The 26,274-nt window shown below is 46.9% G+C and overlaps 1 protein-coding gene across 7 annotated transcripts in view; it reads left to right on the top strand.

Moving 5' to 3' along the window:
• LOC115309710 (band 3 anion transport protein) overlaps positions 1 to 26,274 on the top strand; it is a 235,408-nt gene that overhangs the window by 121,679 nt on the left and 87,455 nt on the right. For all 7 annotated transcript variants that reach the window (XM_040504406.1, XM_040504405.1, XM_040220069.3 and 4 more), the window contains 2 exons: positions 23,693 to 23,867; positions 24,984 to 25,144. In XM_040504406.1, coding sequence (XP_040360340.1) covers positions 23,699 to 23,867; positions 24,984 to 25,144 — 330 coding nt within the window. In that variant the 5' untranslated portion in view covers positions 23,693 to 23,698. The remainder of the gene's footprint in view (positions 1 to 23,692; positions 23,868 to 24,983; positions 25,145 to 26,274) is intronic.

Raw genomic sequence — 26,274 nt, 5'->3', positions numbered from 1 at the left:
GCATATTTATCAGTTATTTTAATACTCGCCAATCTTAATTTGTATGTTCTTGGTATGGCCTACTTTTAAATTTCTTTTTCTTCTTGTTTTGTTTTGTTTAGAATTCGTGAATTTTAGTAGGTACATCTTTTTCTTTATTAAGGTTCAATGGTACTTTATGGCGAATTATCCCCTTGTAGAGCTGTAGTTACAATATTTAATGATTGGTCTCCCCAAACTTAGATGTTACTTGCATTCGTTAGCTTCCTTTCTAAAGTTGTGAAATAAACTATAATATATGGCAGTCAGCACTTAAACGCAATACGTTGTTTACACTAATTTATCTATAAAAATGTTCCTAACATATTGTATGCCACTTGGACAAATGCAGATGTTAAGAAATTGCATTTGTCCTACCCCTCAGTCTAGTGTCTATATAATAAAGCTATGTCTTGCACCGCTATGGGCAGAGGCCAGCTGATTTGCTACTGTTTGGAAGGTGGAGGAGTGATGTGCAAGGAAGCTAAACTCTGTCCCTCACTCCCATATTGCCTGTTATAATTGTTCCAAAAGTCAGGGAGAAGGGGGAGGGGAACTGCCCCGTCTCCTTGCCCCCTTTTTCTGATGGGGTGCAAACTTGAGGATACCATAAATGAATGCAACCGCTTATGGCTGCTATTGCATACAAAGGAAACAAATAGAGAGAGAGCGAGGGATGTGGTTTATCTTTCTCTTAGGTGTTCATAGCAGGGGATACGAACGGTTTTGGATTTTTGCGCCTGAGCGAGCTAGCAATCAGTGCTGCCTTAGTGTTCGGTTGGGACTCTTATTCAATCGGCAAGAAAGCGAGCCCCAGCCAATTATTGGAGCGCATCCTATGAATGGCTCCTGGGATTTTCGAAAATGGTCTATTGTCTCGCAAATGAGTGCACTGGTATTAACTAAAAGCACTTCGCGAGCTGTTTCCTCTCTTTTAATATTGCTGACTCTGTATTTAAGCATTCATTCTTCACAGGAGGAAGGACACGGCCAATCGACCTATCCGGTGACGAGAATTGACGAAGAGGACTCAAGTGCCATAACTGTGGTGTTGGAGGACCACTCCTTTGAGGTGACGGGCTGGTGCAGCGCTCGTTCTTGCATCGCACGGAGTCGACGACATTTCTTACCGTCAAAAAGCAAGCCAGTCACTCGCAGTGATTGGGCACTTCATTAGTTTGAAGTACAAATAAAGTCCGTCTTGGCTTTAGACTTGATCACGAAGTTAAAAAAAAACTGTCAGCCAGAGGAAATTTGTGTGTTGGTTTTGCCTTTTTTGCCATGTGCTGAAATTAAAATTTTGGTTTATTAAAATTTATATTCTACTGTTTTATTTCAGTGCTGACTTTTTATGAGAACCTATAGCCTCTGTGCAGGCTCATGCTTTATATTTTGTCATTTTTCAGCTGCAGTTCCACATTTCCTTTGCACCCATCTCCTTGTGAACATGTACATAGCTGCTTTTAGATTTTAGGGTTTCCTGAAGAGGGTGCTAATTCTTTTATACAGAGTTTAGGGAACACATCAGATGGGTCTGTACTTAATGTACACAATTATTTCTGTAGAGTAATTACAGTCCCATTCAAGTGTTGCCTAAACTCTGTATTAAAGAGTTAAGTACTATCTAAGGAGGGGTCATACAAACTGCTCAAGTGTGCTCAAATTAACTCTTGGTAGAGAGCAGAGTTAACTCTTTAATACGGACTCAAGGTACAATTCAAATGGAGTTGTATTTACTCCACAATAAGGTTAAAACTACCCTTCCTGGAGAGCGTGCTTAACTCTTAAATATAGAGTTCAGGCAACACTTCTAATGGAGTTGTCATTACTCTCCACAAACGAGTGGATTCAACTCTTCGCGGAGAACATGTTTAACTCTTGCATACAGAGTTTAGGCAACACTTCTAATAGAGTTGTGGCTACTCTACACGATGGAGTGAGGGTAACTCTTCCTGGCGAGTACGCGTAACTCTTGAATACAGAGTTCAGGCAACATTGTAATAGAGTTGTAGTTACCCTACACGAAGGAATGAAGGTAACCCTTCCTGGAGAGTATCCTTCACTCGTCAACAAGGAGTTTCGGCAACACTTCTGATAGAGTTATAGTCACTCTACACAAAAAAGTGAAATTTACTCTCATCAAAGAGTTTAGGCAACACTTGTCATGGAGTTATAGTTACTCTACACAAAGGAGTGAAGGTAACACTTACACTTACAAATCAAAAGAGTAGCCCTGACTCTCTCAAAGGTATTGGCGTGACTCTCTACAGAAGAGTTAAATGAACACTTGTATGGAAGAGTTAAACATACACTTGCCTCCGAAGAGTTATAGTTACTCTTTAAAAGAGTGGATTCTGTGACAAGCCAGTTACACTCCAAAAAGAGTTAAATCGACACCTTTTTTTTTTAGAGTGTATATAATGTCCATATGAGCCTTATGCGTGGGACGCGACATGAGCTCATGCGCCTATACATAAATTGCAACGCAGAGAACACCAACACCTTCTTTTCAGTAGTTGCCGCAATTGCATAAAAAGCCACTTTGTATTCACCGTAGCTACATATGTTGAATGTGGATGCCAAGATGCCGCGCAAGGGATGCTATATTATAGTGGCCGAACGACCGATTCGCAAGGGTTGTAACGAAGGAAATGTCCTTCTTGATCGAAACGCGAGCCAAATCATTCCTGCGAAAAGTGCGCGTCGCACAGGAAAAAAGCTGAACGTTCTATCGGTCTCCGCCAAATGGCCCACTTAGGAAAGTGATTAGCGTAGGGTATTATTCGGGTTAATAATAATTACTTTTCAGCGATCAACCTTTTCGTTACTAAGTTTAAAGGCTCTCAGGTCGACAGGCGCTATGGGACCCCCTGTGCCCCCGGCTCACTCGACCAGGGACCCCTGTTTCCCAATATTTATCAATACTATTATTCCAATACATGGAATATAATGCTGTTTTTATACCGGGAAGAACGTCGTTTTCGGCATAGCGCTGACGGACCCTGCACGGCGACCGTTCTTGCCGGTATAGCTGTCGGTCACGCGTTGGGATGGCGGGTTTCCCTAGCTGGTCATCGGTCTTTCAGTCTTGCCTTCGCAAAGTTTGATGACGTAATTGTGGGATCGAAATTATCCGCTTGACGACAGTCGAGCGCGGCTGATGTATTGGACACGAGAACTGCGTGAGCTCTCGACTTCTGCTCACAACAATCAATGCCTCGGCGGACACTCGGGTTGTGGCTCGTGTCCAACCTCTGCGGTGATGAGAATAGACAAACTCTAACTATGCCCTGGAAATCAGCAAGCGTTTTCTACTTTGGCAACCCCAGCGCGTGGCTCGGATTAACGTTTGCGTCATAGGGTGCGCACCAGGTCACGTGGCCGCTTGTGCTGGCTCCGAGTTGAGGGGATGAACGATGCTCATATTTCTTGAATTTTTTTGGCGACTGCAAGTTTATTCGGTTATTAAGGTTAGGGAGTGACTCTAAGTAGTATTTAGCGGAAGTAGAAAAATCGTTTCATGGCCCCTTTTAAGCCGGGGTCCCACTACTCGTAGTACGTCATACAAACGACAGTCTGCAGACGCGAGTCACCGCGATATTCGTGGTTCGAACGCCGCGGGCCGAGTTTTCTCTTTGAAATCACTGTCAGGCAGCATTTGAAGCACAGGTCTCGCGGTGCCTCGCCTTCCAATCTGTATACAGACTGTCTTTTGTATGATCGCAGCCCTGGAATCGATCGCTTCCGCTCGATACGTCGCCCTGGCATTAGCACCCTCCCCAGATTGGTGGGTATATTGGGCGTATGGTTGTCTCGCGAACTGTTCCCGAAGAGCTCACTGCTCTAGCGTACCGCGATGTTGCGGCGGTGTACGTTCATCTGAAGTTGCTTGGCTTCGCAAGACGACTCTTTTGTCAGCAGACGACAGCCGGTTCCTCCGGGGCTCGCATTTGGCGCAAAACAAAGAAATCTGAGGACCACCAGTATCCGTGAATTCAACCCAGAGTGCTTCCCGCCCAAGCAATCGTGGTCCGACAGCGTCTGGTTTTTAATTTTCACGGCATACACGTTCTCGGACGAACCGACCACATGAAAACTGACCTTCAAACGTTTCTCGACTCTTTCGGTGCAGCCTGATTCGGTGCGTTTTGACGAGAAGGCAGGTTTTTGTCTGGTTTCCTTCGAGACAACGCAAAAATGCCCGTCACACATGGTTACTTCCGCCCACAGCCCCAGAACGGAAGTGCGCTCAACGCGCCACCACCGCGCCGTGACGTAACTTTGTTGAGTTCGCTTATAGACGTTTTTCGTTTCCTTTCGTTCTCAGTCACGTGGGTTCCGTATCTGGTATGCGGGACGAAAAAAAATAATAAAAACATTTCAACCTGAAATATGCTAGAAAATATAGGTGAGGCAAAACAAGAATGTGTGACAATCGCGCTTTTTTCGTGAACACCTTCGAGCGGCGTGGAGCGATTAAAACTATGTTTTAACGCATACCAGAAGTGGCGACATTCAGGATGGCTGCATGCATCCTTGTCGAAAAGTTGTATAAGATTGCGTCAGACGACGCCGTCAAACCCAGTAACGTTGGTAAAACCCGATTCCCCTAGATAGGCAGTTTCGGTAAAGGAGCTCTCTAAACTTGAGGAAGCAAACGAGAAAGGACGGACAAACAGAAACTTCCAACTGGTTGTTGCCAGTTGGAAGTTTGTGTTTGTCCGTCCTTTCTCGTTTTCTTCGTCAAGTTTAACTATCCATACGAACCCGCTCGTTCTGTCCCTAGCTCCCTAACTCTTTTTTTTTTTTTTTTTTTTTTACAAAACGAGCACACTCGGCAGCAGACGAGGACATTTCAGGCCAGCTGGGGCGTCGCGTTTGTTGCACTGTCGTAATAAAAAATAAAAATAAAACAATAAAAGGTATACCTCGGCATGTTTTTTTTTTTTTTTTTGTTTCTTTTTTTTTGTTTCTGGGCATGGCTTTTAAGGCTCCTGTACCTTGGAACGCTTTTTTTATATATATATTTCTCTGTCAGAGAGACGACGTGTGTATCCTTCCTCCTTCCGTGTATCAGGTTTAGAATCTCCAGCTCCCCTGCGCGCTCACTTTTCTTTTAAGTTACTGCAGCGAGCTCAGCTTAGTTTAAAGGACCGGTGCAACGATATTCAATTCGAATGTTTTTCACTCTACACGAGCTTACTGGCACACCTGGGACTCGAGGATACCCACACGCAACGCCACTGGCCAAGAAACTCCTTTGTTGCGGTGTAATTTCAAGGACAAAAGCGATCATTTTCATTCAATCTCTCCTTCGCAAAATTTGATGACGTAACGTGGGGATCGTAGTACACCCAAGTGACGATATTTGAATGCGGTTCATAGATTGGACCCGAGCATTGCGTGGGCACTCGACTTGGGCTCGTGATAATTGCTAGCTCGAGAAGCATTCGGGTAGTGACCCGTGTCCAATCGCTGCAACGACGACAACAGCCGAGCCATAACAATGTCTGGAACTCAGCGCGTGTCCTGCGCTTTGCCAACCCCAGCGCGTGGCTATGCTCAACACTAGCGGCATATAATCGGTTCCAGATCACGTGGCCGCTTGTTCTGGCTGTGGGTTGAGGGGGTGAACGCTGCTCGTTTTTCTTAAATTTTTTTCTGGGACTTCTATTGCGTGGGTTGAAGAACGAACGCGTGTTTCATAGGTCATTAACGTTAGGGATCCGTTTTAAGCGGTATTTGCGCAAAGTACAAAAATTGTTGCATCGCTCCTTTAAGTTAAAGCAGCAGCGAGCTCAGCTATGACCGCCAGTGAATACTCCCTATAAGGGAGTATTCACTGGCGGTCATAGCTGAGCTCGCTGCTGCTTTCTTACCACCGGAGAAGAGAGAGAGGGGGAAGATGCTTTTGTACGAGTTTTGAGTGGCAAGTTATTCTTCTATAATCCTCTGGAGGGAGAATACCGACGTTTGGGGAAGCCTGGGACCTACAAAGGAGAGTCCTGGTGATAAGAGGGTTTCTCCTTTCCCTCTTCTCGAGCGGTTGCCCGAGAGCTGACGGGAAACTCTTCCCGGGCATGCGCTGTGAGCAGTGACCTCAAATATGGCGTCTAGTGAATACCTCCTGTATAGATATTAAATGGGCGATGCAACAATTTTTACTTTCAGTAAATCCCGCTTAGAATAATTCCCTGACATTCGTAACCTACTAGCGGTTTTTTTTTTTGTTTTTTTTTTTTCTCCCCGCAATGGCTTTTGGGGAAAAAAAAGGTTGCAAACGATCAGGTTTCACCACCTCAACTCGAAGCCGAAATAAACGTCCACGTGATTTGGATCCGATGATATGCCGCGAATATTTTCATAGCCACGAGCTGAGTTGCACACATTAAGGTTCGGCTAGAGGTTCGGCTATGCCCGACATTCCAGCGATAGGGGCACGAGTCACTATCCGAATGTATGACGAGGCATTGATTGTCACGAGACCAAATCGAATGCTCACGCAGTGCCCGTGTCCACTGTGTGAGCCGCATTTCAGTATCGTCACCGCGGGGATCGCAAAGCGTGATGACGAAATCCTTGGGATCGCATTGGGAAGAACGCCAACCATGGGGTCCCCACAACCTCTTCATCAAGTTTTGCGACGGAGAGACTGAAAGGAAACGTCCGGTTAGTGGCGTCACATGCGAGTACTCGGGTCCCACTAGTGCCAGGAAGCTTGTTATGCCCGTGTCCCACTAGAGCGACAGACAGAAACAAAAGACAGCGAAAAGCCTCAAACCCATGCAGCATGCTCGCAATGCTGCCTTTGGCAGGCGTTAAGTCGTTCGATGCTTGTGAAGTAAGCACGAGCGATTGGAAGCCAGCCAAAGATACCCTGGCGTGCATGATGTTCGTGTTTGAGCATAGCCTCCGTACTCTACAAAGCGTCTCAAATCGCGAAAGACTCTGGTTTGAGTCTTGTCTTTGTCTTTTGTTTCTGTATGTCGCTCTAGTGGGACATGGGCATTAGTGAGAAATATTTCTACCCACTATCGTTGCATGGCCCTTTTAGTTTAAAGTGGTGTATATGACAGGAGATCGTTTTGAAAGGCCCACTACCGTATACGGGCGCGCGCTTCAGAGCATGCGTCAAAGTGACAGCGGGATGGAGCTCCTGCTACAAATAGCGTGACCTGAAAGCACGGTCTACTAAAACTCTAATATGCAGACTAGGGTGCCTTCATGTGGTGGCATCTTGCCATTTTGTTCCACACGTTTATTTTTCTTTTTTGTTCAGAAGCGCGTAAAAGAGGGTATCCCTGCACGCGTTTCTGGCGCTGACTGTGCTATGGCAACATTTTGTTTTCGTCGATTTCTTTATTTTCCCCGTGAGCGCAGTAGACCGGTAAGCGCAGTAGACCATTTCAGCTCACATTCTCACACTCCTTCAGATTCGAACCCTCTTTAAAGGACCTGACGACCTTGACGTCGTTATTGACGTCGTCCTTGAGGTCGTCCTCTAGGACGTCGTCGTCTGGACGTCATCGACTGGACATCGTCTCGTTCTTGAGGTCATTGCTCCGGACGGCGGCCGAGTGGCCGAGCTCGCGTCCTCTGCGGCACGGGCAGTTCACGCGACTTGGCGAAGCGTTAGAAGGGCCCTGTAATAATATTTAAGCGTCTGCCTTTTTTCGCGGTTTCCTCGGCTCTTTGGGTTCGAGCAAGCGAGCGGGCACGGAGAGAGTAATTAAATATCAGTGCGTCATATTTTAACCGGACGACGCGGAAACCTCCTCCTCCTACTTTGTGTGCCCCGTGGTGCCGAACGCGCGCGATATGTGACGTCTTTGGTCCTGGGCTTACTACTGGTTAGAGCCGCTAAAAGCTACTTTTTAGTCGAAATACAAAATATAAGTGGCGCGAACCGTTTCAATCATTTAAAAAGTAGTTTTTGTTCACTATTTTAGATCAGAAAAGAAACAAATGCAGTTTAGAAAGTACGGAAACAAGCACTGACCCGTCGACATACCCGCCACCAAGCGGTGGAAAAGGCGGCGCATACTAGAAAGGTGTGGTGGGATCAGGCACCAACGAGCGGCGAGCGTAGAAAGGTCCCGGATGTACGCGGCAGCGCTGCGGTCGTATGGACTGGAGGATCTGACCGGTTCCGAGTGTTCCCTTCGGCGAGCAGCTTTGGCTTGCGGTTTGGCCTTTCGGCGGTATGGCAGCGCCGAAGTGGCTTCCGTTCTGAACTGATCTTTACCCCGTGTTTGCTGTCGTTTGTGGCCAATGTAGTGTCATGCCGAATTAGTGTTTAATCGCGCAGCAAATGCAATGCGAGGCTCCCTGGCTGCTCGCTGCATACAGCCTAGCCAGAACATGCTTTAGTGGCGCCCTCTCGAGCCGTCGACACGGAGTGCGGCAGCCGTGAGCGCTCGCTCAGCTCACTACCCCTCCTCTAGTTAACGGGCACTCAAGCAACGAAGGACGTCATGAAGGAGATTATTTTTGCTTGTTTTTGTAATTTGAATTTGCCTCTAACTTTTAAAATAAAGCGAAATTCGAGAAAAGTTTCATTAAGTAACTACGTTCAGTGCGCTCAGGTTCGGTGCGAATTGAAAACCAGTAAAAAAAAAGTCCTTGCAGGGCCCCTTTAAACGCCCCCCCCCCCCCCCCTTTCTCTCATTTCTTGTGCGAGCCACGCGTAGTTCTGCGGAAATTTATGCAGAACACCTATGCAACGACTTTCTTTTTTTTTTTTTTCCTTGGGAAAGGGGGGGGGGTGGTGAGTGCTTCACTGGTTATTTACGTTCGAGCTAGCGCTGACGTCAGGACTCGTCCATGTGGAGCAGACAGGGGGGAGCCCATCAACTCGAGCTGTATTATCTGCGTGCGTGCGCCTGTGTCACCGCGGTCTCATTGAATGGGGGAGAGGATTCTCAAAACGGCGGATGATAACGGCAGTTCGCGTTGATGGGCTTCCCCTATCTTTTCCATATGGTTGAGTCTTGACGCAAGCGCTAGCTCGAACGTAAAAAAAAAAAAAAAAAAAAAAAAAAAAACGCCTGTTTGCGTAGAGCTATTTAGTATCTGCATGACTGTACCTTTGTAGAAAATACAGTGCATGTCAGCGCATGTCCAGCCCGTTAGCGGTATTATACGCCGTGCTACAGTGCTAAGCGCATACACGCGGTGGGAAATCAACCACCAGCATGGCACGGGGCCCGTTCTTCCATTGGCTTCACGTGCAAGCTATGCATAATCCGTGACAGTTTAATAACCCAGGGTGTGCATCGCCCGCGGACGTAATGCATCCAATCGGCTTTCGAGACAATAGTGCTTCATCTGCTGCGTGACAAGGCGACATCGGCAACATCGGTTTCAGGCGCGAGCGGTAGGAACGAAGCTTGTTGCTGATCGAGTGGGATGACGTAGTCGAGATTCAGTGCACGTCTATCGAGAAGAGGACCGAGGATTTTCTACCTCATGCCGTCAAGGCTGACAGCGCAGGACACGATTGTAACTTCGACAGATGACGCCTTTATATGTGACTAGTGGCAAGAGACAATCATTACCTACCTGAATACAACTCAATTGACCGCAACGACGAGACTTCGCAAGAGCGCGACGTTTCACAGGTGAATGAATACTGCTTTGAAGACGTCATTTCGGAGCATGTTTAATTAATTTATTAAAGGCAGCAGAGGAGCAGACGAAGCCAGGGGAGGAAGTGCGGCGATGGCGTCGCTCGATCATTCCACGCCACCGTACCGCGGCAACAAAAGCAGTTTCAAGTTGCCCCACAGAAACCACCGCAAAGAAACGCTCATACGGCTACCATCTGGCGATTTTATGAACCGGGGATGAGCAGCTAATTCACGAAGAGAGAAGCCGTTGGTGCTGACTAAAGCCACTGTATATATATGGCAGCTTAGCTGCCAGAGTAGCGACACGACGCAAAAATTACTAGATGCACGACGTCAGACGCGCCAATAGTGATCTCCATTTTGGGCTTGGGAGATTGCCATGGTAACCGTGCTGCTAGCGACGCTGGGCGGCATTTGGTTTAGTTTAGTTTCGCTGATGTCTCCATCCGTTCATTGAAAAGTGGTAAAATACGTTTTGTGTTGGCGCGATCACGAAAAGGCATCCTGGTGGTTATTTCCCCCCGCGGCCCGGTGTTTGTTGCAGGGCAGTAGAGGGAAAGAAATTGGGTATTCAAGTGGGAAAAGGAAGCGTTTTTTAAGCTAGGTTGCGGAAGCTACCGCCCGTTACAAAGGGTACAGCGGCTACAGCAGTACGCGTCACCGCACACGCGTCTCTGAGCGTCTCTCCAATAACCGATTCTATAGTTCGTTGGTGTATAAATGGCGTTTACAAATACTCATTTCCGATTGCTCTACTCTCAGTGTCGAGGTCTACACGCCACTGCTTTGAAACCTTGTGAGCCGTGAGTCATAGTATCTGAACATTTTGGGAACGGCACGCGTGTGGGTGATCGCATCATTCTTCCTAGAATATCTATATTACGACTACAATCTAACTTTTTTTTGTTTCTTCTCGGTAACCAATTTTGACGAGTAGCTGCTGTAAGTGTGTAACTCTAACAAACTTAATTCATTTCAACTCGTGTAACTGTAACTTAATTACTTTGAATAGCTTTTATAGCTCTGCTTTGAAACGCAACAGGTACCCAAGGGACACCCAAGTGACACGGGTGTCTTCACGTTATCGAGAAAATATTAAAAATCCCCCTTTTTTTTCTTTTTTTTTTGTAAAACAGTTTAGCTGGAACACGCCAAAAAAAAAAAAAAAAAAATTTTACGCGCGAAAAAAAAATTTGAGCAATATTGACGGCGAGAGATTTATTTGAAATTCCGTGCGCGAGGTTCAAGACGTCACTGGTTATTCCGGAATGACCATCTCGGTCGTGAAGGCGAAGCCGCTTCCTTTCCTCCACGCGCTCGAAATGCTGAGATAGAAGACAAGTGAAAAAGAGGTAACTGCCGACTAAATTGCGTCTCGCGCCGTCAATATTGTTCTTTTTTTTTTTTCTTTTTTTTTTTTTTTTTTTGCGTAAAAGTTATTTTTTTGTCACACGTGCCCCACCCAGACTGTCTAAAAAAAACTTCTTTTTTTTTCTTTTCAAAGGCCCTTTAAAAAAAAATTGGGTGCGTGCGTAATGGCGCGTGTTGGATGCATTGCGCTTTCTAATTATCGAGTAACGTGGCTGAAGCACGTCTCCCCATTGCACGCGAAGAACCTCTGCGGAATAGACCTCTAGCAAAATCGAAGCGATCCTAGCGGCGTAGTGCTGCGCTTAAAGTATCTTAGGAACCTAATGGTTCCGGTTTCGATTTGCTAACCTCAATTCACGACATCCCGTCACGACCAACTACAGTGCTTGCACTTTCGAATGTGTGGCTTCCCTTAATTTTAAAATACTCTAGGTGTTGCAGACACAAATAGAATGCTGAGGCACTTTTTTTTTTTTTGTACGTGCAGATAATTGCAGGAGGAAGAAATATTCTGGGCCGATCAGCCTGTTACATCGTCTCAATGTCCTATAGTCTTCTTAAAATGGCACGTGACCCGGAGAGGCATGCTGCACTCTGGAGTCGTAAGCCGCCAGGCCGCCAGAAAGGTATGGGACGTGGCAGGCCTTACTCCCACTCCTCGCTAAGTGTAGGCAGGTCTTTACGGCCGCTGGAGGTCTTGTGTTTCAACTAGGACTCTCACGAAGATGAATGGCTGCAGGGCAAGCGAGCGCTGATTTCATTTTCATGCAGTGTTGAGATGCTTCGTCAACGGTGCAATCGAAATTGGCAACTTTCAGCGATGGTGGTACCGCGGTGTGAAAATCGCGCTCCCTAGCTCCTGGATGATCGACTTCACAATAATGGTGCTTGCCAACACCCCCCCCCCCCCCCCCCCCCCCCCCGATGTGAAAAAAAAAAAAATAAACTAAGGCTCTAATACTGCTTGCATATAGCAAAACTAGAATTACTCACGCATCGCAGACCCAGCCTTGTACCGCTGTTCTGCGACGATCATCCAGATGACAGCCATTTTGATAGGCACTAGTGCGCCCCCTATAGGTCGTGAAAGTTGCGAATGGAATCCATGCCACTCTTCTCCATGGCCATAGAGGTCCCATAATGCAACACGCGCAGCGTTGCATGCAGGGACTTTCGGAAGTAGTCTATGAGGAGTTGGCCGCCCACTGGGGTTGACGAACTTCCCGCACATTAACAAAACACAATTAATCCGCCACCAAAGCGCGTAAGAACTCTTCTTGTCTCTTAGTCAAATAGGTTTGTAGCGCTCACGGTCTGAGCAGCGCCATTTGCTTTCAAAATCGGGCCAGGACGCTGCACCGCCGTGCATCATCGCGTTCGCTCGTACTTCACCCGTGTAGGCAACCTTCACCCGTGTAGGCCATATGGGAACTCGGGTCTCGTCCGAGCGCTTGTTTGACAACGCGAGAGGTTAACGCTGCGGAAATCGCTACGCCGTACGGAGCACGAGAGCAGCGCGGGAGGGAACAGGACTTCGAGACGAATCCTCTTGCCGACCCCGAACAAGTGGCTCGTGGGGAAACGTTCACCGCGACGCACGAGACGACGGCACAATCTGATCTTCGCTCGCAGGACGCGGGGATCAGGTGTGAGGCATCGGCGCATAACAGGATACGGCTCCGATGACGGCACAGCTTGGGCCGCCCGTATGCCGCGACACGGGGCAGCCGAAAAGCTCGCACAAGGTGCACACGTTCTTTTCTGGGTGCTCGCAGGCGGAGGGCACATCGTTCGCTGACTTCAGAACAAAGATGGGGCATCTCCGATCCTGTGTCGGATTTCCTAGGATCGCCGTTCCTCTCGCGTTGCAAGTAATCTCGGTCTTTCGACCCTGCAGGTGATGGAGGAGATTTTTTTTGGGAGACGCCCACTTGTAATTACAGAACTTAGAATCCTGCAAGAACATGTATGCGTGCCTTTGTGAACGAGTTTGATCTCGTAATGAATTGAGAGTTGTATGTAACAAGCGCACAGCTAGCGGACAAGCGTTTCTTAGCTTCAAGTGTAGTTTTCTTTATTGTGCCATCGAATCGTCCGTTGCGAATACACAAGGTGCGCACAGGGATTTGCGACTCTACAGATTTATTCGGAGGAGTTTATTCGCATCCCCAACACCCGCGCCCTCTTTACATTTCGGCCTCGAGATCGCGCCAGTTTTCGCTGTACGCTTGGATATGCGGCATGGTTGGGCAGCATCGCGATACAAATGTATCGCGATAGTATTTCAGTAATATTTCAGTATCTATATATCTGTATCGCGATAAATTTTTTCAGTCAGTATCTATATTTCTGCATCGGAATACATTTTTGGTGTATTTGAATCGCGATACCATCCCGGGCCAGTATATCTCGTTACAACGTTCGAGAAATCGTTGACCCCCAAGCGACAAGCTCAAGTGACCGTTTCCTTTCGTTCTTCAAAGGGGTAAAGTAAATGTGACTTGGAGGAAGTTGTTATCAAGTAGACCAGGATTTGTTTTGAACCTTATTGCCTCAACATTGGTGACTCCCCTATTTTCCAAAGATAACATTTCGGGATGCTTCAGTTGGGATTTTGTAGAATCAAAACGTTGAATGTGCAATGGCTACGAGCTTTGCAACTTCTTCATTGCGCTCCCAGCACCGCTTATTAGGGCGAGCGTTTCTTCCTTCAGATAATTAGATTAAAAAAACGTAATTTCATTCTAAGGCGACGTCTTGAAGTGATTCCAGAAAAGGCACCGACGTGAGACCCCGTTCACCTCTAGGCTTCACCTCTGAGAGGGACGGCAGGCAGCACTGGTACTTAGCTGCCATAGCGACTGGCGCGGTCACGTTGATAGCGCGGAACACTCGGCGTGATCAGTTGCACAAGTCCTAATTTCCTGCTTTGCTTTATATGTATAGGTAGACAATAGCTGTAATGAACGTTAATGCGCATTCATAAAGCTGATAACCGAAACAAGAATTCGACCACGCTGAATTAAAAATAAGTTATTTGTTGTTGCAGTGGGCGGGAGCGTGGCATGGTGTGGCTGCAGCGCTCTGCTCAGTAGACCGATCTCATCAAGCGTTCCACGCATGCGTGACGCCGCCTTAACTGTGGTTCATAGGAGGCAGACGCCAGTTCACGAGACAGCTAATGCCGCCTCCTGCTCTGCTCGCGCAGACCTCCAGAGGGGTTGTCGCGCGTGCAGAAAGACTACAGCTCCCACGATGCATGGCGGCAGCGGTGGCGTACTCAAACTAGCTGGTGAGATCGATCTGTTCTTTGCACCTGGACAAAAAAAAAAAAAAAAAAAAAAAATGGAAGCTATATGTTTTTTGAAAGCAGATTAAGAACTTAACTGCTGTGCCCCACATAGAGCGGCAGTGCGGCAGATGTTCATATAGTACCGCATGGGATTTACGCATTCCTTGCGGCCGCTCGCATAAAGGAGTTCTGCGCTTATTGTGCATTATGCTTGGGAGGTATTTTCCGGTTAATTTCTTTGTCAGAAAATGTATGACGGACGCGGCTGTGTGTCGCGTGGCATGCAGAGTGTACTGTGCACTCGCTGGAACAACGGGCGGACGTTGCACAAACAGCAACAACATCCTCCGAGCTCTCGGTGTTTGCGGAGAAACAAGCAGCAGCCAGCAACCCTAGATTCCGTTTGTAGCTATAGCCTGCTTAAAATGACAAGAACAGAGCTTCGATTTGGCGCTTGGGAATTCACGACATTCCCAAGTCTATCCAGCGAACGGCATCAGCAAGAGCGCAAAAGGGCGAGAACAACAGGGAGCCACTCCAAAAAGACAAAAGCGCGCTAACTTTCAATTCTAGTACACTCGTCTTCTAATTCTTCCCGACAAGAATAGTACCACGGAAAACACCCGAACTCGCCCAGGCTCCCCATCTGAACGGCATCGACCCACACTTTCAACTTCGTTTTCTAAATCGGACAGAATAACTAGCAAAACTATATCAAAGAAGCTTTGCAAGAGCACAACAACAGCTATAACATATCATAAAAGGAGGAAACGTGGAAAGAAGCACATCTTCAAAGGTTGAGTTTTTTCGCGGTGCGGACTATCCAAAGGTGTCATCATTTGTTTGCTGACGGACACGTTCCTGGGGAAACTGGCCCTTAACAGCTCCGCTGTAAAAACCAGATGAATGGGCGATGTGGGAATGAGCCTGATGCACGACCGGTCGTGACCTGATCAACCATATCTTCGGGGGCCGACGGAGGGCTCCCGGCTGTGCATGTCCTGCTCTCGACCTTGAGCTGTGTCGGGTGCTGTACTGCGTCCAGTGATTTCTCCATCCCGCGGGCCATCCCATCAGAAATAAACGCCCAAAGAAAATAAAACCTTTCGCGAAGCGAAATGTCTTGCTCGGGTGCCTTTTTATGTGCATGCGTCGTCTGTATATTTTGATGTTTTATGACAGCGTCGCATTTAGACGGCGTTCGATCGGGTTGTTGCCAGTTTGCAGAGAGATAGGAATTCCAGATGTTCGGCGCTTGTTTCGTGAGTTGCGATAAATAACGACTAGTACCGTATAAGTAGGGTTCCGCGTTTTCGGTTTCTATTTTTTCAAAATTCGGCGTACTTTTTTCGGTGTTTATTTTAAAATTCAATTTTCGGTTTTTTTCGGCGTATATTTATGCCCACCAAAATTTATCGTCTTTTTTAGGTGTATATAAAATAAACACCAACGGACACCGGATCAGATGATCCTTGTAGCTCTGATATCTTTGATCACTCAAATAATAACGGCACAGATATATTGAAAAAGAAATGGACACTTTATTTGGCAAATGTGTGCAACTGTAAAGAATCAATAAAAAAAAACAGAAGTAAAAACAAGTCAGATATGAAGCCTGTGCCCAAAAAACATGGAACTTCACCTTCTGTAAATCAGGATTACGTGATCTTATTACAGTACAAACGCACGTACTTTCCCAGGTTCTCCTCGTTGATCCGCACTCTTTCTTTCCTGTTAATATGACACCGAGCTTCGAGAATGCCCTCTCAACGCTAACACTGGACACTGGCAGGCTGAGGAGATGAAGCGCTGCCTGAGTCAAAATCGGCCAATCAACCAATTGTGAGCACCAAAAGAGACACGGTGCGGCGTTTTGAAGCACAACACAACATGCAGAGCTTGCATCAAGTCAGTCTTCCTTACAACGAGTTTGAAAACACGCCCGTACATGGCGAAGTCATGGGACATTTCGGACTTTACGCTCCGATCGATGATGCGCACAATAAACCAAAACGTCGTGATGGCATCCGTGTATCCCATACATTCGGACACGTTTCGATAGACACTGTCGTTCCACTTTTTCGCCACGGCTCTGCGGTACGACTGGAAGGTCAAAGTGACAGTCTCCGGTTAAAACTGATTTTCAGAAAATGGATTCGACGTACATTTATCGGTTTTTATCGATTTAAATCGAAAATGCCAAACCTAAAAACTGACCTTTTTCGGTTAAAACCGAATTCCCGAAATTGAATTCGGCGTACTTTTATCGGTTTTTATCGGTTTAAACCGAAAACTCCGAACCCTACGTATAAGTGTACCGCAGTAGAGAGGAGGAAGGCATCTTTACGGCATAACTGAATCGTGCAACGTTTTTAATTAAATTTGTTCCACGTTTCGGAATGTTAAACTTCATTCGCAACTGCGGAATTTGATCTCGTTCCGTGAGATTCGAAAACTTAGAAAATATTTGAATTTTTGGAACTTGATCTTTAAATAAATTCGAAACCTTCGACCCCGGACTTTTAGGAACTTTGACGTATTCGAATTTTTTTTTTTTTTAATTAACTTAACCAGGCATCGAAAGTTCGGAACTTTGTCGAAACCGAACCTTAACCAGGTCGAAATTCTCGAAACGTTTCGCTATCAAACCTCTGCAGCTTTTCTCAGCCCTCTGACATCGTTTTACAGGCACAACGCTGGCCGTCTTTTTTTGTGTGTGTGTGTGTGGGAAGGGGGGGGGGGGGGGGGTAGGGAGGGAGGGAGGGAGGGGAGGGGGGCGTTGTTGTTGTTGGTTGTAACTTGTTTCCTCCTTTTTTTGCTGAGCGCGCGCCTCGCTGGTCGAGCCGCGACGGACAAGATTGCTGCCGCTCGTAGTGATGGTGCTCGTAAGCACGGGTAGCCGACCGAACGCTTGCGAAGCAACAACTATACGACGGACTCGGCCGTCATTGGAAGGCGTGTGGCAGCCTTTGACGGGGAGCCGACCCGGCCATCGGTCGCGCAGAGCAGAGATAATAGATTTTTAGTATATCTTTCCGATACCTCCCATATGCCCGATAACGATACCTGCCAACGATACGATGCATGCGCAAAGGCGGCGGATCGAGTATCGTTATCGGAGTCATCAAAACAATCTACTGAAATCCTCCAATACATGCGCCCCCCCCCCCCCCCAAAAAAAAAAAATAATAAAAAAAAACTTTTTGTTTTGCAAAATTAAGCTGGGGGGCATTACTGAGCGCTTAGTTTCCGACCAACTAGGGCTATAGCTGTCCGACTCAGATGCCAAAGTTTCAGAACCAACGGTTATCTTATTGAAGTGATTTTCTGAAGTTTCCATGGGAAAATGGGGCCCGTTCCCTGTAGCTGACTCCATTCATCTCCATGTATTCCTTCAGCCGCAATTGTCCCATCGAAAATTTAGAAAAGCGCTTATAACACCTGATTCCGATTAGGGCTAGGTCTGAAAGTTTGGCATCTGGTCCGGACCTCTAGCGCTGCATTTAGGCAGTGGCCGAGTGTTTGGTAATGCGTAATTTGTTTCTGCAATAAAAAATTAAAAGAAAAAAAAATGTTTTGTGTTTTGTCGTAGAACACGCATTGCTCATATTAGGTGATAAAGTGGATTAGAACTCGAACCTGGTGGAATCCAAAATAGTCTAGTTTGATCAGAAATTTTGTCCTACAACTCTTGTCAGAGACTCAAAAAAAAAAAAAAAAAGGATACTGAAATCAAACAAGAGTAACGCTGGCTGGATCGCGCCAGACTGGAATCACCGGGGTCGTTTTGGAACGACCAGAACCGTCGAAGTCGTTGACTGGATCCTCATCCAATCAGACCCTGTTTAAACTCTGGTGCCTCAGGTGGAGCGCAGCTTGAAGTCGAAGCCACCTGGTTGGTTGACACTGGGAAAGACCGATCTAGCTTTGATCTGACATTTTCGAACGGGTTCTCACGATGATGCGGCTTTGTGGTGGAGATTTGTTTTATGAAAATGTCGAAGGAAAAACTTGCCTCTTTGTCAAAACCTATAGCTTAACTCTAAAATCATCTTGTGGTTCATTATAGAGTTGATCGAGCCTTATTTAAATCGAAGTGAAAAGAAAAACACAATGTCATGGACTATTGAGACAAATTCGGGGTTTGTGTGTAACTTTTGAGCGAGCCGAGGTTTTGTTTCAAATTTTCGCGAAACAAATCCAGAACATATATATGCCGCACCTTGGTGATAAATGAATGTCGCCTGTGCGAAACTTAATGTTGCGATTAATTTAAGGGGGGTTACATTCATTCCCACGCTATTGTTTATAGCAACCTGCAGAGTCTTTGCTCGATTTCGGGCATGCACGCTGAATTTCACTCCATTCTGAATGATTGAATGAAAACATACCTTTATTTAATGAAAGATTCGTCCATCTACGGGTCGGTGGCCCTGAGCTGAGAGGGAACGGGTTGTGACAAAAGGGTGAATGACCATGTGGAAATTTGGATCGGCCCCTGGTGTAGCGTATACCAGGTAATCCAGGGTTTCCTTTGTGTGCTGCACCTGTCCCTTGGGGCGGGTCCTGCAAAAGGAACGGCTCAGCAGTCCGTCCGAAGAGAGGAAGGGAAATTTCATTTATTCAGTCTAACCTCCGAAAGGAATCAGGATAGGAATGCAACGATGGAATGCCAAACTGATTACTTAAATTTTGATGTCGCGCGCGGTGCAAGCCCAACGATTTTTCTGCGTTGCAGTCCGGCAGCTTTCGCTCCTGTTTGGTTATAGAACACTTTATTAAATAACGCTGTACTTGAAGCATATTGTCGCAAAGCTTTGCTCGCGCGAGTATTTACTCTAGCTTCACTTTATGTTTTTGCCTTCTCCGAGATTTCGTTCCGTCTACACGGGACGGCTCATGGATTCCACCGCAGTCGGGGGGCCCCGAATGGGGACGAACGTGAACGCTGTAACGCTACACCTAGTTTATAGAACCCCGTGTTGGAAACGTTTTGTCTTGTGTATGTTTGCGTTTGGGATCTCTACTTCGGAGGTGGTTTTGCTTTGCGTATGTATAACTTCTGTGCCTACGAATGTGCTTTCTGTTGTTTATGGCTGCCCTTGTGAGCTTCGTTTGGAATGTGTTCTGTCTCGTATATGCGCTTGTTTTTGGAATGTTCGTATTTGCTTTAGGTTCCGAGCCTTTGATTGGCTCTAAGAAAACCCCTCTTGATTGGTCCTTCCCAATCTTTCTTATTGGTGAACTGGAGGACCCCAGAATGCTGGTAAACTGAATATAAGCGGCCACCGAGGGGCTGTAAAGGACTTGGCCCCCGGATACCAAGACTTGGACATCTCCCTGCCTCTGGAGGCCAACCTGCACGTCCGACCCCCTTCGGCTGTGGAGTCTTCCGCCCGCTAACTCGCAAACTTGGGACCCCTTACGGCTGTGGAGGAGTTCGGCTCGCCCGCCTTTGTGTGGATCCTTGTTTGTCGAGTTCGGCTGCGGTCGGGGCACCCGCTGAAAGTGCGGTCTAGGAGGACGGCAGGGGAAGTCGCCAGAGGTTAGGATTATTCCCCCAACATTTATTGACGAATTGGCCATACCTGTTGTAAAAGATTTTATATCCTATCTCTTAAATAAAAAGTTGTATTTGTTAATATCAGCATCTTTAATCAACGGAGAAAAGAAGAGGGCGACCTATTTTCTTCGTGACAATATAACAACCTTGGAAATAGGCAGTAACTATCGAGAAAAACGTGCTTGGCAAATCAGAAGTTCCGACGCAAGCGTCGAAACGTGTTCCGCAAATCTTAAAAAACAAAAATGGGGCCGTTCAGAATGTTCCTGAATTCTCCGCTTCAGTCCGATTCGTTTCCCCGAGTCGTCCTAGGATACGTAGTTTTTATTGAACGCATATAGCAAGTATGGAGTGCCTCACACTGCGATACCAGATAGTGGGGCCCCTTGCCCTTAGCCGCGGCACCTGATAACTCGAGTCATATCATTTTGAGGGTCGGTATGTGGGCCTTATTGAAGGGGGTGTCGGGCGCGACTTTTTCCCGTTTGAAGGAGTCGACGTAATGAACCTTCACTGTGTGCAATGAGGCCGCGCGGGTAATATTTATTTACGGCCTCGCTCCGGCAGGGACACGACAAGGGCTAGTGACGGCTAATGCATGATAATAGACGCTCAAAATCACTCTCCCAAACGTCATGGTAGGCTGGGCTTGCGGCGCTTTTTTTCACCGCAATTTGTTCAGTTGTAACCGAAAAAAAAAAGAAAAAAAAGTGAAGATTGACCGTTATGAAAAAAACAAAAAAAAAAACATTCCTCTTCCCATTTAAAAAAAAATGGTCTGGCCTCTAATTGTAATTGCCGTCAATACTGCAATCCCAACATGACCGCTAAAACCAATAATTAGAAAGGTTAATTAACATATTTCACTTAATTAGCCGACTTGAGACGTTTTGTGTGCTGTCCCCTTCTTCGTCCGTCGTCTCCGGTTTTCAAAAATGTGGGACTAACCCATGACGATTCTCCTCTCATCTAATGTCGGCTGAGCCCGATAAATACATAGTGAATACGGCACTCGTCTAACTCCCTTCTTAAAAGTAATATATTCTAATTTAATCGAAACACCCCGTATATTTTGTAAACGAAGGGAAATATTTGTTGTTTAATTACCTTTACAGGTTAGGGAAAGGGGAGGGAGATACGTATGATGGGGGTGTATTCATCATCTTACATGGCCTTAAAAGAGGATACGAGCGAAAATATGCGGATGAGTGAACAATATACTCAGCGAATGAACTAACATATTTCAGCGCCCTCTTAATGGTTTTCAATCATGCCCAGCTAGTTCCCACTTGAAACTATACCTTTAAATTTGCTCAATAGAAAATTAATTGCTCGATTACCAAGCCGTTGAAGGACAAAATCTTTTATTTCATATCGCGTTTGCGGAAAGTACGCATCGCGTAGAAAGAAGGTCGATGTCCTAATGGCTTCTGTGAAAGGGCCTATTTAGGAAGGAAAATTAATTAATTAATGAAATTTTAATTAATTTCGAGCAATTAATTTTCTATTGAGCAAATTTAAAGGTATAGTTTCAAGTGGGAACTAGCTGGGCATGATTGAAAACCATTAAGAGGGCGCTTTACGAAATATAAGGCACGCGGAATATTTTAAGGCACACACCCCTCACCCCCCCCCCCCCCCCCCCCAAAATAAAAAGAAGGAAAAAAAGGGAAAAAAAGGTCAGTTTGGGCGCGTGTTTTTGTTTCCGTTTCCTATCAAAATGTATTTCCTCACCAGCGGTTCTGCTCTCCGTGGCCAAAGCGAGCGACTCTCGCCTCGACGCTATCGTAGGAGAGAAGGAAGTGTTGCGCGAGCCGCTGAAATAATACTCTGTGCTGAAAAGTTAATTTCCCAAGCGTAGTTAAGAACATAATTACACCGAACCTCGTTAATTTTCCTAAATGGACACTTTGGCAAAAACCAATATAACATCAACTTGTTTTTTTTTTTTTTTTTTGCGATGCATATTTTTATTAGAAGCGATACGGCCAGCGTTCGTACAAAACGCTATAAATATCGTTACAGTTGTCATGTTGTGAATTCCCTCAAATGTTTAAGAGGTACATAAAAAAGTAACAAGGTGATGGACTCGTGTAGAGAGAGAGCGAGGGGAAAAGGGGGACGGAGGGAGGCGTACCTTCTTCCTCGAAAAGGCGAACTCTCTTCCTGGCGGCAAGCATATGAAGCGGCAGCAACATACCGACCGCTCTGCCTACGTGCACATCCAGAAGAAACATCTAGAAGATACGCAAATCAAGCGGAGGTCGTCGAGAGAATGAATGCAAACTCTAGTCGCAGTCAACTATCCTTCAGATGTCTCGTACACCAATAATCAACGAGTGACGTTCTTTATCGTGAATCCAACAGCGTCTAGAAACCTACATGGTGCAAAGTCCCTAAAACATGTGGAGTACGAGGGAGGGTGTTCGAATAGAAGTGGCAGGAGCCGCCTTGGAGTTTGCTACAATACACGTACCACCCTTAATGTGTGCCGCGTTTGAGCAGTAAAACATTTGAAATCACCTGGGGTGCCCTGAAAATGAGCGTGTTTTCCTTGCCTGCTGTAAGGAGGGGGCGGCACGGATAAAAGACTCGTATAATGTTCCGCGGCACGTTTATTCCACGTTCTATACTTTACCGGCGTTGTATTCCCTCGTTGTTGGCTCTGAAGTGCGCGGGTCGGATGCGTGCAGGGCGTGTGTCAGGAACATCCATCTGACCGATATGCCCCCAGTGGTCCGTGGATAACAGTGCGTTCCAAATACGAGTGGTATGATAGGAAAGCCCTGTTGCGACGGGTTTCATATATCCTCCAAATGTGTGAACCTTTCGTCATGCAGCAATGCGTCGTATTGCTGCTACTGCGTAATTGCTTAGGTGGTGGTGAATGTTTATGATTCAACCCGCTTCATTCACAGCGCCGCAGTTCCAAATTCAGAATATCATATTTGGCTATTTCAAAAAATTCCAATGCCAAAAAAAAAAACAAAAAAAAAAAAAAACGAAGATTTGTTTTGGAATGCGCATAAAGCGCTTTTCAGAACGACAAGTCGCATTTAGCCAGTCAGTACGGCACCTATGTTTAGGCCGTTGGGTCAGAATTGTTTATTTTGGCTCTGGAGAGCCGCCGCGCGCAAAAACGGGGACTGCCCCCGTGCATGGAGACTTGAGGCTCTGCATCCAATGAATGCAACCAGAGGGTGAACGATGTTTATGGCGTCACTAGCCGCCCAGTTGATATCTCTTCCTGTTTGGCGACGGGCCTTTACCGATCATGCCTCACTCATGCCCCTCTTGGACATTCGTACTCAAAAATTAGCGGCCGTAAAAAAAAAAGAATGGGTTGGGCGTGAGCGAGGAAGACGATGACGTTTGGGAGCGGCCTGGTGCGTGGCGCCGAGGCCCGTACGCGGTGGCCCCCGACCATGACTCGGCGAACAATGCAGCCAGGCTGACCTTGGACCCGTGGTGGCTCTCGATGAACTCGGCACGAACTCTGCGTAAGAACAGCAGCGTCACTGCGACGGCTCTCCGCTCGCGCGAAACGGTCGCAGACGCGTTCTGGTAGCTCGACCTTATCGCTTTCAAGACGTCGCTCGAGATGAGGGGGCTCACCAAGGTGCTGGTGACGTGTGTTTACGTTATCCGCGATAAGCGGCTTCCTCGAACTATGATAGCACACTCAAAGTTGTCCGTGTAGCAGGGGTGCGAGCGTCGTAGCCGATTGAAGGCGCTTATCGCTGCGACAGCCATTCCACCGTAAAGTAGATCGCACAAGGACATGGTCTTCATCGGGACCTCTTTATTTCTGCTCTGCAGGTGAACATGGAGGGTCGCCGTATGAGTTCACAGCTGTGGAAGGATGAGGGCAGCGTGCTGGAGGCCATCGATGAACTCATGGCCCCCAGTTCGGACTTCAGCCTTTCCGACATCCAAGACAAGCAAGAGGCCAAGTCCACGAAGGAGCATCTGTATGACGAAGAAGACTACAAGAGTAAGTGACCACCGCGATGGGAGGCTGCTGCAGCGAGGCGAAACGGGAGAACTTGGCAGATGGGTTTGCCAGTGCTTGTAATTAGGCTAGTCGGTTTTTCATGCTTTGATTAAACACTAGGCTAGTCGGTTTTTCATGCTTTAAGGCACGTCGTTGTTCTCGTTTATGTGTCGTTATTTGTAATCCTTCGCAGCGCAGTTTAATAATGGCAAATGGCTTGTCTATGAGCAGCGTGCCGTGTGTTGTGCAATCATTCTGGCTGAAAGGATGGGGAGGAGCGAAACATTTAATAGTCGGTGACAGGTCGAGTAAAATGGAAGCTCCTCCCACCTCTTTGCACTTTAGCAGAGTGAACGCTAGAGAGCTGGTCGCCTCCTGTCTAGCGTTCGCTCTGCTAAAGAAGTGGGAGGAGCTTCCATGTCACTTTTTACAAGTCACCGACTATAGAGAAAAATCGACAGCACTGACTTTATTGACGAGCTGTCGATATTGTCAGTTTGTCGTAAAACTCGCATTAAAAATATCCAGACATATTGAATAATATTGAACAGTGCGTATTATGTTTAAAGTAGATTTGGAACTTTTTCGCCTGTCAAAACTTAAAATGTGAATCTGTTTTTTTTTTTTGTTTTTTTTTTTCGAGATTTTTACGGTTAGTTTTTTTGTGTCTGCCCCAACACAATATTTTTCTATTTAAAATTTGATATGAGCTTTTTTTTTTTTTCTTCTGTTCACTAAGGAGAGAAGGGGCGGTAGCACTTATCAGAGCATGGCTTTGTTTGCCTCCCAGTTTCAGATAACGGGCAATTAAAGCATATAAAAGTCCCTAAACAATTTTCTTTTGGATGCAGAAATTGCTCTTTGAAACGGGTACAGCCATACTGGCGCACCATGGGCTTTGCTTTTCAAGATTGGTGAACTGAGTCTTGAGAAACTCTTGGCATGATACCGTTGTTAGTAGGTCCAGGCCCTTAGAGCTGAGCGAACGGACGTGTTAAGATTTATGTGACCACGAAGCAAAGAACTTACAGAATATGGCGCAGACAATCTTTGTCGTCTACCGCATCTGTTTGTCGTCTACCGAAACATGCTCTGACCAAGGGCTTCTCGTTGCAGTGCACAGGGGAGCTGGCTTTCCTCACCACCACCAGCCACTGAAAAAGCTCCACTATCATCGCCGGAAAAGTTCAGTGCCTAGCACGTCTTCAAACCAAGATTCTCCGGAACTCGCAGCAGTTGCGGAGACACAAGAGCCCTCGAGTCCACAGGAGAGCAAAGTATGGGTCTTCTGCCTGAGCTCCTTTCATTATAGTCTTAGCTTTTTTGTTTCCATGGTTATGTTCTTGTCGCTCATTTCTCTCACACTTTACTATCCATACATCACAAGCTAAAACACTGTGAAAACGAGAGACCGCGAGGAGCACGTTCTCAGTGTTTCACAATGTTGGAAGTTGTGGTGAATTCCGCTCGCAGATCTCGAGCGCTCCAAAAGCGCTCCACTGGGAGCGCGCAGATCTGGCTCGAGCTGGTCATCTTCCGCTCGTAGATCTCTGGCAACGCCCGCTCCACGGAGCACCTTAAACCCCGCCGAACTTGCTTTGCGAGATTTCACAGATCTTTCCGGAAGGTGACAGAGCGGCCCACGTGATTTCCTTCTAAATCGGCAATGCGCATGCTCAGCGAGGTTGGAGAGGTCGCCGGGCCGGTCGGGCCACGGTCAGCTGGGTCAGGTCGTCGAGTTGGATCTGTTCGGGTGCGTCGGTTCTTTACGCGGGATTGTGACTGCTCGAACGCTTCTACCTCGCGTAGATCAGGGATACAAAGCCGGGACTGTGGAGCGTGGTAAATCGTAAGCGCTGACATCTGTGATTCCGAGAGGAAGAACGAGAAAAAGAACGACAGAAAAGCCGGAGGCAGACGCAAGGTTAGGCCTGTTCATTCTGCAGCCAATGACTAACTTTTTTTACACGGCATTCCGCCGGCGTTTTCCCGTGTGATAAAGCAAGAAGAGTCTTGCGCGTTTGTTCAACTTTTGTTGTGGAAACGCGCAAGGCACGTGCCACGAGCGGGTGCTCCGCCGCCATTCGCTTCCAAAAGCCGCACATTTCAGTGCTGCGCCGCCATTTTCTTCCAAAGGCAGTTAGTTCGAAACACGGGCCTTGTGCACTGACGCATTTGACGCTACTTGCAAGATAAACGCAAGCGCATCGAAGGGCTTTAGTTTAACCCACTGCACAGTGGCAGAACAATTGACACCGTGGAAGGTGCAAGTCGTCTACCTCAGAAGTTAGGTAACAATGATAATAACCGCAAAGGCTGCAAGTGCGAGCGGGTAGTTTTGAGTTTTGCCCCCGCCGCACGAATGCTCGTGAAGCCGAGGCGCAATCAAACGCAAGGAGCTCACGCT

Source organism: Ixodes scapularis, unplaced genomic scaffold (assembly GCF_016920785.2).
Source record: "Ixodes scapularis isolate PalLabHiFi unplaced genomic scaffold, ASM1692078v2 PGA_scaffold9__187_contigs__length_104089568, whole genome shotgun sequence".
Classification (NCBI taxonomy): domain Eukaryota; kingdom Metazoa; phylum Arthropoda; class Arachnida; order Ixodida; family Ixodidae; genus Ixodes; species Ixodes scapularis.
Note: the sequence above shows the minus strand (reverse complement) of the source record. Positions and strands in the feature narration are given on the sequence as shown.